At 50.5% G+C, this 12743-nt stretch overlaps 2 protein-coding genes across 3 annotated transcripts in view; one reads left to right on the top strand and one right to left on the bottom strand.

Moving 5' to 3' along the window:
• FKBP2 (FKBP prolyl isomerase 2) overlaps positions 1–12743 on the top strand; it is a 35781-nt gene that overhangs the window by 15217 nt on the left and 7821 nt on the right. The window lies entirely within an intron of this gene.
• On the bottom strand, positions 653–9974 carry PPP1R14B (protein phosphatase 1 regulatory inhibitor subunit 14B). Its single transcript, XM_070950698.1, has 4 exons — positions 9595–9974; positions 3251–3334; positions 2491–2523; positions 653–1206 (listed from the first exon to the last, which is right to left on the bottom strand). Exons 1-4 carry the CDS (start codon positions 9832–9834, stop codon positions 1138–1140), a joined length of 426 nt encoding a protein of 141 aa, XP_070806799.1. The 5' UTR covers positions 9835–9974; the 3' UTR covers positions 653–1137.

Here is a 12743-nt window from a genome sequence, read left to right on the forward strand (position 1 = left end):
TCTAAACTTGAAACGGTCGCTAAACAGAGGATTAAAAGTGCTTTTAAAAAAAATAAATAACACGTTTTCGGTGAAGTTGAGGGAGACCTCTGTGTGCGTCTCCCCCCCCCCACAAACTTTCTCATCCGCACCACTGGTGAAATCCTCTGTGGTTTGCCACCGCTTCGCTGCCCACGCATGTGCGGCAAATGCTCTGCGCACACGCATGTGCAGTGTGGGACACATGCATGCTTTGCATGGAAAAAGGACGCTTAACAAGGTAAGTAGAACAGCCGGTGGGGGGGGACAGCTGTGACGCGCGATTTAGATTTGCTAGAAAGCTCAGCTGAAATACCGGTCGGTATTTGTTGGAAATACCGGTTCAGATGAAACAGGAGCTTTTATCACTACAGGTTCGCCCGAACTGGTAGCTTTTATCACTACAGGTTCGCTCGAACTGGTAGCTTTTATAACTACAGGTTCGCTCGAACTGGTACTTTTATCACTACAAGTTCGCCCGAACTGGTAGCTTTTATCACTACAGATTCGCCCGAACTGGTAGCTTTTATCACTACAGGTTCGCCCGAATTGGTGCGAACCGGTAGGATTTCACCACTGATCCACACCCTTCTCTCCCCACCCCCACCCCCCATTGCAGAAACCAGGCTGCCTCTTCTCAAAGCATCTTTATTAAATTTATATAAAAACACAATAATTAAAAAAAACAAAAAAACAGCCCTCCCCAAATCCAGATACTCCCCTCCACCCCGTCCGAATCTTGTTTTAAGATCCTACACTTTCTGCTCTCCACCCCCTTCTTTGAGAACAAATGCCCCCCCCCTTTCTCTTTGCACACACAAGACACACTGATGTGGAGCCAGGACAGATTTTGGGGTGGGACGGAGGGGGGAGGCAGCTGCGGAGAGATATTGCTAAAAGGCGATCAAATTATTCTGATTATCAGAGCATCCCCCCCAATCTTCCCTCTTTCGTGGTGGTTCTTGAGGGGAGGGGAAACTAATGGATTCTCCCCAGCCCTGTGAAAGCCGCCCCCCCCACCCCCCCATTCCCTGAAACCCCAGCACTGCCAACATTTCAGCGACACAACGGGCCACGAATGGCCGGGGCCACGCAGGACAGCCGCTCACAATCAGGAGGTCACTTCTTTTGCGGGGTGCTTAGTTTTTGCATCCCTCGGATCTTGTCTAGCAAGTCGGCTACGAAAACCTGGAAATGGAAAGGAAAAGAAAAAACTTAAGAGTAAAACTTTACTTCCCTGGGAAGTGTCCGTAGCAGGGTTTGTCAATCCTGGCAACTTTGAGAAGGGTGGACTCTCAACTCCCAGAATTCCCCAGCCAGCATGCTTGAAGATGGGTGGACATTCTCCCAGAATTCCCTAACCAGCAGGCTTTAAGATGGATGGACTTCAACTCCCAGAATTCCCCAGGTACCATGTTTTAAGATGACATGATTTATGATGGGTGGACTTCAGGTCCCAGAATTCCTCATGCTTTAAGATGGGTGGACTTCAACTCCCAGAATTCCCCAGCTAGCATGCTTTTAAGATGGGTAGACTTTGACTTCCCAAATTCCCTAACCCCCAGGCTTTAAGATGGATGGACTTCAACTCCCAGAATTCCCCAGGCACCGTGTTTTAAGATGTCTAGACTTCAGATCCCAGAATTCCTCATGCTTTAAAATGGGCGGACTTCAACTCCCAGCAGGCTTTAAAAGACGGGTGGACTTGCATTCCAGTTGCTGGCGGGGGAATTCTGGGAGTTGAAGTCCACCCCTCTTAAAAACGCTGGGAAACCCACATCTGGCATCAGCCAGATTAATTTTTTTTTATTTTTTTAAAAATTGATTTATATGCCGCCCTTCTCCGGAGACTCAGGGTGGCTTACAGTGCGTTAAGCAATAGCCTTCATACTTTTGTATATTTTATACAAAGTCAGCTTATTGCCCCCACAATCTGGGTCCTCATTTAACCTACCTTAGAAAGGATGGAAGGCTGAGTCGACCTTGAGCCTGGTGAGATTCGAACTTACAGTAATTGCAGGCAGCTGGTGTTAAATCACAATGCTTTCAGTCTGCTGAGCCACCAGGCCCCTACTTCTCGCTCATTGCGGTGTTTGTGTGTCTTTTTTTGCACCATAGTGAAAGCTGTTCCTGCTTTCCCTAGAACCTGTTCCATTCTCCCCACCCTTCTCTGCTTCAGGAGACCAAGCTTGGGAGAAGGGGCCAGAAAAGGAAGTGGGGGTGGGACGACACCCCCCCCCAATCCTCCTCCTCTAACAGGTGCTGGGGGCGTGGGGGCAAGACCCACAGAGACGGAGGCAGCAGCTGTTTTGCAGCTGCTGGGTAAGAGCTAGTAAGGACTAGCATCCTCCCTGGAGAGTTTTAAGAAGGGGGGGGGGGAGAAAACGGGGAAGAGAAACTGGCCACTGCCAATAAGCTGGCTGTAGAAAAAAATATTATTTTTTTAAAAAATAATAATAAATAAAGACATACCTCTGTGGGCTTGTAGCAATCAACCAGAAGTTCCTGCAACAGAAATAAAATTAAATTAAATTAAAATCCAGAGAAACTCCATGCTTATTTTAAAAGCTTGCAGAGATCTTTGATCTCTGGCCAAACCTTGTTGTGATTTCTTTAAAATCTCTCTTTATTTGGATTAACGACTGTTTTTGGTTAAGGTTGCACATCCCAGCTGGGGCTTACGTCTTGCTTTTGGGCTGTTTGCTTACAAGGACCCCACCCAGAAGTTTGGGCCTTTTGTGTTACGGCCCTGGTGTTAGTGACAACAAAACACACTCGTGCGCGCGCACCCCACCACGAGGCCCTTCTTGTAACTTTTGTGTAGAGAGAATGAGGCACAAAAGCACACCTTCTCCCAAGATCCTCTTGCAACTTGTTGTGTGCGCACAATGAGACGTACGTGCACACTTTCTCTCAAGCCCCTCTTGAAACGTGTGTGTGTGTGTAGACGAGGCACATGTTGCACACCCTTCAAGTAACTTTTGCGTAGACGCAATTTATTTATTAGTTCAATTTATATGCCGCCTTTCTCCGGAGACTCAGGGCGGCTGAGACGTGCACCTTACAATGAGACGTGCACCTTACAAGGCCTTTTTGTAACTGTTGTGTAGAGGCAACGAGACACGGACGCACATCCTTTCTCAAGCCTTCCCCCCCCCCCCATAACCTGTGCCCCACCCCCGCTGCGTGTGCAAATGAGACACTTTTCTCTTCTTCCTTGTTTTTTTTTTACCTTCACCCTGGCGCTCCGCGATTCGTCGCTCTCCATATCCAAAAGTTCATCCACATCTATTTCTAATTCGGGGATTTCTTCTTCCTACAAAGAAAAAAGGATTAGAGGGGGAAAGGCCAAGTTTTTACAAGTTATTCCTCTTGCTGGGATCCATAAATTGGGAGAGATTGGGGAGGGGGGGGGAAACAGACCAGGAGGGCGTATATTGGCCGGTGGGAAAATATCGCCCAGATTCAAAAGATGTGCGGTCCAAGCCATTGGATCAAAAATCAGATTCCCATCCCGGGCTGAGCTAGGAAAACTTCAGCTGCTGTTTGTACTTTGGAGTCTGGCACCTTGGGAGAATCTTCCCCCTTGCAATTTAAACTTTTCCCTTGTTGAGGAAGGGGTACAGGGTCAATCCACCCCGCCTCCCCCCAAGAAAGACTGGAGGATTTTGCATAGAGGATCATTCTCTGCATCTTCCCGTTGGCAGAAGAGCCCAGTCGTTATTTGAGTCCCGTTGGGATGCCCTGCAAAAGATCCCATGGGAGGGAGGAAGAGAGGAAAGGAAAGGAAAGGAGGAAAGGCAGAGAGAAAAGGAAGGAAAGGGAGAAAGAGAAAAAAAAAGAGGAGAGGAGGAAAAGAGAAAGGGAAGGAAGGAAAAGAGAAAAGGAAGGAAAGGGAGAAAGGAGAAAAGGAAAGGAAGGAAAATTGGAGGGAGGGAGGAAGTTTGGAGGAAGGGGTGAAAACAAGGAAAGGAAGGAAAGAATTGGAGGGAAGGAAGGAAAAGAGAAAGGCAGGAAGGAAAAATTGGTGTGATGGGAGAGGAAAGAAAGAAAATTGGAGAGAGGGGGGAAGTTTGGAGGAAGGGGTGAAAACAAGGAAAGGAAGGAAAGAGAATTGGAAGGAAGGAAGGAAAGAAAATTGGAGAGAGGGAGGAAAAGACGGACAACAGAAAGGAAAGTTGGAGAGAAGGAAGGGAAGGAAGGAAGAGAAAAGGAAGGTCAGGAAAAAGAAGGAAGGAAGGAGCAAGTTACTTTCATTCTTGGCCCCCCCCCCAATCAGAGGGAGACCCATTTTTAGGGTTAAATCTCTGCCAACTTGCTAGCTTCCCTCCCTCCCTTCCATCTCTTCAGAAATAGGATCCATTGAAAGTGCCAAATGGAATCAATTCTGTGCCCATTTCTAAACCTTCCCGGAAGTTCGTGGAAAAGGGTTTAATTTTTTATTGATAAGCTAGCTCTCTCCTTGCAGGGAAGCACGCAGGGCAAATCCTATTTTTAAACCCGGCCTCTTAACATCTTAGCTCAGAGGTCTTCAAACTTGGCAGCTTTGTGGACTTCAACTCCCAGAATTCTCCAGCCAGCTCTGCTGGTTTCTCAATTTTTAAGCCGGGTGGACTTCAACTCCCAGAACTCCCCCTTCCCAGCTGGGGGAATTCTGGGAGTTGAAGTCCACCCGGCTTAAAAGTTAAGGAATGCTGGTTGCTGGACAGGTTGCTTGGAGCTAAGAGAGGGCTCTTCAAACTTGGCAGCTTTAAGACTTGTGGACTTCAACTCCCAGAATTCCTCCAGCTGGGGGGAATTCTGGGAGTTGAAGTCCATCCAACTTAAAAAGCTGAGAAACCCCTTTTCCCTAAGAGGAAGGTGACTTAGGGGAACATTTCCCATCATCCTCAGTTAAAAGGATAATGGAAACTTGTCCTCTCCACCCCCCTATAGAAGACACCGATCCTGCACTTAAGACCCAGCATTAACCCTATAAATTAATCAGGCCGATTGATTAAAAATAGATCTTTAAAAGGACATCGTCTTTCCAAGAGCCAGGCTAGGCCGTTAACTTTCTTTTTTGATGGTTAAATTGCTTTTTAATACCTGTCCTCATTGCACAGAAGCTTTCACCTTCATATTGGGTTATTTTTCCCCCCCCCCCTTCTCTTTGAAAGCCTTCCCAAAAGATCGCTCGTTTGCCCGCCAACATAGGCAGGCCCGATCTCCTATCCCCGTCTTTAAAATAGGCGCAGCGTAGTCCTCGACTTACGATCTTTACAGCCCAAAATTTCCATCACTGAGTGAAACGCTGGTCCAGCGGGTTTTGCCCCGTTTTACGACCTTTCTTGCCGTCGTCGTTAAGGGAATCGCTGCGGCTGTTGTGTCAGTCATACGGTTGTTAAGTGAATCCGGCTTCCCCACCCCCTTGACGTTGCTCGTCAGAAGGTCACAAAACAGGGATCCCGTGACCGCAACCATCATAAATATGAGTCGGTTGCCAAGCGGCTGAATTTTTGATCCTGTGACCCCGGGGATGCCGCAGCGGTCATAAGTGTGAAACCGTTGCCAAGCGTCTGAATTTTGATCCCGTGACCCTGGGAATGCCGCAGCGGTCGTAAGTGTGAAACCGTTGCCAAGTGTCTTAATTTTTGATCCCGTGACCCTGGGAATGCCGCAGCGGTCATAAGTGTGAAACCGCTGCCAAGCGGCTGAATTTTTGATCCTGTGACCCCGGGGATGCCGCAGCGGTCATAAGTGTGAAACCGTTGCCAAGCGTCTGAATTTTGATCCCGTGACTCTGGGAATGCCGCAGCGGTCGTAAGTGTGAAACCGTTGCCAAGTGTCTTAATTTTTGATCCCGTGACCCTGGGAATGCCGCAGCGGTCGTAAGTGTGAAACCGCTGCCAAGCGGCTGAATTTTTGATCCCGTGACCCTGGGAATGCCACAACGGTCGTAAGTGTGAAACTGCTGCCAAGTGTCTGAATTTTGATCCCGTGACCCTGGGAATGCCGCAGCGGTCGTAAGTGTGAAACTATTGCCAAGTGTCTTAATTTTTGATCCCGTGACCCTGGGAATGCCGAAACGGTCGTTAAGTGTGGGAAAAACACGATCCCAAGTCGCTTTTTTTCCCCAGTGCCGTCGTAACTTCGAACAGTCGCTAAATCTACGTTGTAAAGTCGAGGACTACCTGTACCTTAAAACACTTCGCTCTCTTCTGCACGCCTTGGGAAACGGCCTTCGCCCACCCACCCACCCACCCACCCACCCACACAACACCTCTTCCGTAATTTTTGTTTTCCCCCCATTCACACATGCAACCTTGGTTAAAAACAAGGAGGGGAAAAAAAAAGTGAGATTAAACTCGGGAGCAGCCTGCATGGGTGCAAAATTGCTTTTTTTTTTCCAAACTGGGCCTGGCCTCCCCTTTTCAAGGTTGCCCTTTATGGCTTCTTTTAAGCTAATGTTCAACTAAGAGTTTGCCGCCCCCCAAAAAAAGGCCGAACGCAGGTTGGATGGAATCAAGATCACGTGGAGTGTTAATACCGCTTTTATAACGCCTTGCCAAGGCCACGCACGGAATATCACACCCAGTTTCGGTTGCCACGATATTAAAAAAAATAAATAAATAAATGCAGAGAAGAGCCACGAAGAGGATTAAGGGGGCCTGGAGGCTAAAACATGAATCGTTGCAGAGATTAATTTAATGAAGAGAAGGACCAAGTGGGACATGATGGCACTCTTCCAATATTTGAGAGGCTGCCCCAAAGAAGAGGGGTGGGGAATCAAACTGTTCTCCAAAGCCCCTGAAGGCAGGACGAGAAGCAACAGATGGAAACCACCCAAGGAGAGAGAAGCAACCTGGAATTCAAAGAGAAATTTCCTAACAATTGAGAATAATTAACCAGCGGAACAGCCTGCCACCAGAAGTTGCATAACTGGAAAATCTAGCACATCTCTTAACTTGCTCCTCGCTTAGGTTGCACCCATCCCACCGACCTCTCTCGGTCCTTTCCCCCCCCCCCTCCCCGCAACTCTCCCAAAAAAACCACGCCGAAGCTGGTTAGTTAGCAGATGGCATTTAGCAGTCGCCAAAGTGCCCGCGAGACAAGACCGCAGGCCGTGAAAGCCGATCCTGCTATTGTCATCCACATTGAGAAAGCCGGGTTCGAAGGCTGCTTGGGGGGGGGGGAGTGGGGGGGAGAGAGAACAGACGGATACCATCTTGGGATCTGCCCAGCTGGGTGCCAAGTTGCCAAGATGGGAGAAAAACCCAACTCCTGTCCAATCTCGTGACAACCCCCTCCCCCTGAAGAGAAAGGCTGCAGGATTTCAGGAGAGGGGGGGGGGCACGTGCCAGCTGCCAGGTTGGGCAAAGTCAGGGGCATCCCTCTCTTTCCCCCCCCCCCTTCAACCCAACTCGTGACACTTTATACAACCGGAGTTGTGTTTTTTTTAAATGTCCTATTCCGACGTTCGAGACCCCGCGCAGAAGTTTTTTCCACGCCACCCAGAAGGCTGCAGGATTTCAGGGGAAGGGGGGGGGCACGTGCCAGCTGCCAGGTTGGGCAAAGTTAGGGGCATCCCTCCCTCCCACTCCCCCTCTTCAACCCAACTTGTGACACTTTATACAACTGGAATTGTGTTTTTTTTAAAGAGCCTATTCCGACGTTCGAGACCCCGCGCGAAAGTTTTTTTTTCCACGCCACCCAGAAGGGCTTGGGATGCCAGTGACCTTAAACGACCTTCCCCCTTGAGTTATCTTTTCAGGAATGGGGAGATTCCTGCCCTTGAGGCGATCCACTGTGGGAATCAACCAGTGGGAGGGTTGGGTTAACCCGGTTTAGCAACCCGAGAAAGCCTCCTCCGCATATGCAGGGACTACAGCTCCCAGAATTCCCAGTTCTCATTCAGTAGGGTTGGTGGGTGGCGGTAGGAGGGGGGAGCTGCCCCTTCCCATCAGATCTGAGGTCACCAGGATTCTGGGTCAGGGAAGAGTGGGTGGGTGGGTGACCACAATGGGGAAGAGATCCCTGGCTTAAAACAAGCCGATTTGGAGTGGGGGGGGGGGAGGCAGGATATTTCCAGGTTCTCTTTTTTGGGGGGGGGTTCCAGGTTCTTTTAGGGGGACCAGTGCGAACCCCCCAGGAAGCCAGCATCAAGACCCCAAGTTGGGATTGGGACACAACCGGTTTCATTGCCCGCTTCCAGCTCCTGCGGGACCCTTCGGAGCTCCAGAGAAGCCCCTCCCCCGCAGATAGCCAGACATAGATGCCCCCTTTGCTGGGCTCTGGGTCAAGGGGGCGCCCGCTGGCCCCACCTTACGGGGTGGTGGGGGAATACTTAAAGGAGGAAGTTTAAGGGAGGAAAGGTCAGGGGCTCCCTTAGGATGTGGACTGTGATAGGGGCTTCACCTCTGGAAAACTGGGCGGGGGGGGCAGCCCTTCTTCCTTCCTCTGACTGCCCAGTTCTGAGTCACCCCCTTTGCTGGCAAACCCTAGATTGGGGAAGGGTCTTTTCCTTCCTTCCTTTCTCACCCACCCCTTCCTTCCTTCCCTCTCTTTCTCCTTCCCTCTTCCTCTCTTTTCCTTCCTTCCTTCCTCATCCACACCTTCCTTCTCTCTCTTTTCCTTCCTTCCCTCTTTTTCCTCTTTCTCCTTCCCTCTCCTTCTCTTTTCCTTCCTTCCTTCTTTATCTATACCTTCCTTCCTTCTTTCTTCTTCCCTGTCTTTTCCTTCCTTCCTTCCTCATCTACACCTTCCCGCTCTCTCTCTTTTCCTTCTTCCCCTTTCTCCTTCCGTCTCCCTCTTTTCCTTCCTCCCTTCCTCATCCACGCCTTCTCTTTCTCTTTCCCTCTTCCTTCCTTCCTCATCCACATCTTCCTTCCTTCCCTCTCCCTCTCTTCCTTCCTCATCCACACCTTCCCTCTTTCTCTTTCCCTCTCTTCCTTCCTCTCTTTCTTTCTCCTTCCCTCTCCCTTCCTTTCTCATCCACACCTTCCTTCCTTCCCTTTCTTTCTCCTTCCCGCTCTCTTTTCCCTCCTTCCTTCCTTCTCTCTTTCTCTTTTCCTTCCTTCCTCCCTCTTTCTTTCTCCTTCCCTCTCTTCTTTCCTTCCTTTCTCTTCCTTTCTCCTTCCCGCTCCCTTCCTTCCTTTCCCTTTCTTTCTCCTCTCCCCTCTCTCTTTTCCTTCCTTCCTTCTCTCTCTCTCTCTTCCTCCCTCCCTTCCTCTTTCTTTCTCCTTCCCTCTTTTCCTTCCTTCCCTCTCCCTTCCTTCCTTCCCTTTCTTTCTCCTTCCCGCTTTCTTTTCCGTCCTTCCTTCCTTCTCTCTTTCTCTTTTCCTTCCTTCCTTCCTCCCTTCCCTCTCTTTTCCTTCCTTCTCTTTCCTTCCTTCCTTCTCTCTCTTTTCCTTCCTTCCTTCTCTCTCTTTTCCTTCCTTCCCTCTCTTTCTTTCTCCTTCCCTCTTTTCCTTCCTTCCTTTCCCTTTCTTTCTCCTCCCCTCTCTCTTTTCCTTCCTTCCTTCTCTCTCTCTCTCTCTCCCTCCCTTCCTCTTTCTTTCTCCTTCCCTCTTTTCCTTCCTTCCCTCCGGCGCCCACCTGGCAGTCGTAGAGGACGGTGAGCTGTTCGAGGATCCACTCCTCCAAGTGCAGCCGCTTCCGCAGCTCCTTGCGGTCGTATTTCACCGTCACGCGTCCCTGGCGCCGCACCGGGCCCTCCTCGTCCTCGCCGGCCTCCCCGCCGGCCGCCCCCGGGCCGCTCCCCGCCGGCGGGCTCTGGAAGTAGACGCGGGGCCGCTCCCCCGGCGGGCCGCTCTCCGGGCTGCACGGAGCCGCCATCCGCCAGCGGAGCAGCCGCTTTTGTTCCGCCGCACGTGCCCGGGGAGAGGAGGAAAGCCCGGCCGGCTCTGGAGGAGGGCGCGGCTCCGCTCCCCCACGTGCAGATCCCCCCCAGCTCCCCCTTTTCTTCTCTTTTCTTCCTTTCTCTCCTTCCTTCCTTTCTTTCTTTCTTTGCAAGAGGGAGGATGGTCCCGATCCCCAGCCTCCCCCCCTTTGTCCCGAGGCTGCTGCTGCTGCTCCTGCCTCCGCCGGTGTCGCTGGCTCCCTCCCCTCCCCTCCCCTCCCCACCCCGCCCCCTTAAAGGGCCCGCTCTCCCTTTCCCCTCCCTCCCTGTCCTCCCCCCTCGCTCCCTCCCTCCCTCCTGGCTTTGTCCCGGTTGCGCCGGTCTCCCTCCCTCCCTCCCTCCCTCCCTGCGCAGGAAATCGCCCTCCCTCTCCCCCCCCCGTCCCAGGGAAGGGAAGGGAAGGGAAGGGCGGGACCGTTGCCCTCCCCCCCTCCCTCCTTCCCTCCCCACTCCACCCGCTGCCTTCCACCCCGCGATTGTTCGCACCTTACGCCCACCCGGCTGGCTCTTCTTCTTCTTCTTCTTCTTTCTTCTTCTTCTTCTTCTTCCTCCCCCTGCCCCCTTCCCTCCCTCTCCTTCTACGTTTTCTTCATCTTCTCCTTCTCAGTCTTCCCCTACTACATCATCCTCTCCTTCCAGTCCCCTTCCTTCTCCTCCTCCTCCTCCTTCCTCTTCCCCCTCCCCTCCTTCTCTTTCTTTTCCTCTTCTCCTTCTCCTTCGCCTTCTTCCTCTCCTTCCCCCACTCCCCTTCCTTTTCCTCCTCCTTCTCTTTGTCCTGCTCTTCTTCTTCCTCCTCCTGCTCTTCCTCTTCCTGCTCCTTCTTTTTCTCCTTCTCCCCCTCTGTCTTCTTCCTCTCCTTCCCCCATTCCTCTTCCTTTTCCTCCTCCTTCTCTTTGTCCCTCTTCTTCTTCCTCCTCCTCCTGCTCTTCCTCTTCCTGCTCCTTCTTTTTCTCCTTTTCTTCTCTTCTCTCCTCTTCCTCTCCTTCTCCTTCTTCCCCTCTGTCTTCTTCCTCTCCTTCCCCCATTCCTCTTCCTTTTCCTCCTCCTTCTCTTTGTCCTGCTCTTCTTCCTCTTCTTCTTTCTCCGCCTGCTCTTCCTGCTCCTTCTCCTTCTTTTTCTCCTTCTCTTCCCCAGCTCTTCTGGCTGGGGAATTCTGGGAGTTGAAGTCCTCCAGGCTTAAAGTTGCCAAGGTTGGAGACCCTTGCTTTAGACAAGTCCCTTCTACTTTGCCATCGCTTGCATTTTCAACATTTTATTAATTTTATTTCTTAAACGTCTACGCCGCCCATCTCATGTCCGTGACCCTAAATCAAAACGAAAAACAAACAAAAAGAGAAGAGTGAATTCATTGACCTAAATTAAAAAGTAAATTTAAAGTTTGAGGTGCTGGATTGCCCCTACGGTCGATGATGGCATCAGCAGGGGAAAAGGGGTGTGGGAATCCCGGCATTTATTCCTTAGAAATAAACTTATTTATTCCTTAAATAAATAAGTGTCCTCTTGGCTTTTTATTTCCTTCAAATCTCCTCCCCCCTCTCCCTTTCTGCTAACACCTTTTTTATTTTTATTTTTTTTGCAAAAGATTTTTGCATCAGGAGCAGAAAGGGCAATAGGGAAAATTTTTTTGCTATTTTTTAGGGTTTGCGTGCCTCCCTTTAAAAAAAGAGGGCATTCTGCGCCCCCCCCCAATAAGAAAAAACTGAGTATTTTTCAAGCAGGTATTCAGAAAAAGCAGAATCTGTGGCCGATTGTTGACAAAGTCACAAGACGCTTTGTTATCCTGCAAGGAAAAAAATAAGAATAATGGTAATAATAATAAAGGCCAGTGCTGAGCAGGGATGTGCTTGCAGCAAAATGGCCTATTGTGTGACAGTCCCAAAGAGAGATTTCTATGGCTTTAAGATACAGGATCCTTGCAAGGGAAAGTTGGGGGGGGGCTGGGAAGGCGGAAGAAGAGGGGGGGGTCCACGTGACCTGGGCCCCAATAGAAGCTCAATTCAGCCACTTCCTGCCAAGGAGAAGAAAAGTCTGGAGCAGCTGCGCTGAGTCAGACTTTCTTCCCCTGGTCTGCTCCAGATTAAGAGCAGTTTTCCCAGGGGCTGGAGAAGCAGGCCTCCTATGAAATGCCAGGGGCTTTTTGTGGGTGGGGGAGAAATCCTAGGGAAAGGGGAAGGGATCCCCCTTGGAACCAGATGCAAAGGAAGCAAGAGGTTTCTTGCTTAAACTTAGCAGAAAAGTTTTCCCTTTCCTTTCCTTTTTTTCCTTCCCTTTCCCTTCCCTTTCCTTCTGCCTCCTTTCCTTTCCTTTCCTTTCCTTTCCTTTCCTTTCCTTTCCTTTCCTTTCCTTTCCTTTCCCTTCTGCCTCCTTTCCTTTCCCTTCCTTTCCCTTCCCTTCCCTTCCCTTTCCCTTCCTTTCCCTTCTGCCTCCTTTCCTTTCCCTTCCTTTCCCTTCCCTTTCCTTTCCTTTCCCTTCTGCCTCCTTTCCTTTCCTTTCCTTTCCCTTCCCTTCCCTTCCCTTCCCTTTCCCTTCCTTTCCCTTCTGCCTCCTTTCCTTTCCCTTCCTTTCCCTTCCCTTTCCTTTCCTTTCCCTTCTGCCTCCTTTCCCTTCCCTTCCCTTCCCTTCCCTTCCCTTCCCTTCCTTTCCTTTCCTTTCCCTTCCCTTCTGCCTTCTTTCCTTTCCCCTTCCTTTCCCTTTCCTTTACTCCCCTCTCCCCTCCCTCCTTTTTCCTTTCCTTCCCCTTCCTTTCCTCCTTTCTTCCTTCTTTCCTTCTCTCTCTGCACCCTCCTTTCCTTGCTTCCCTCTGTTCTCCCTCCCTCCCTTCTCTTCTTCTTCCCATCCATTACTC

The sequence above is a fragment of the Pituophis catenifer genome, unplaced genomic scaffold (assembly GCF_029215685.1).
Source record: "Pituophis catenifer annectens isolate HBS135680 unplaced genomic scaffold, rPitCat1.0.hap2 SCAF_10, whole genome shotgun sequence".
NCBI lineage: Eukaryota > Metazoa > Chordata > Lepidosauria > Squamata > Colubridae > Pituophis > Pituophis catenifer.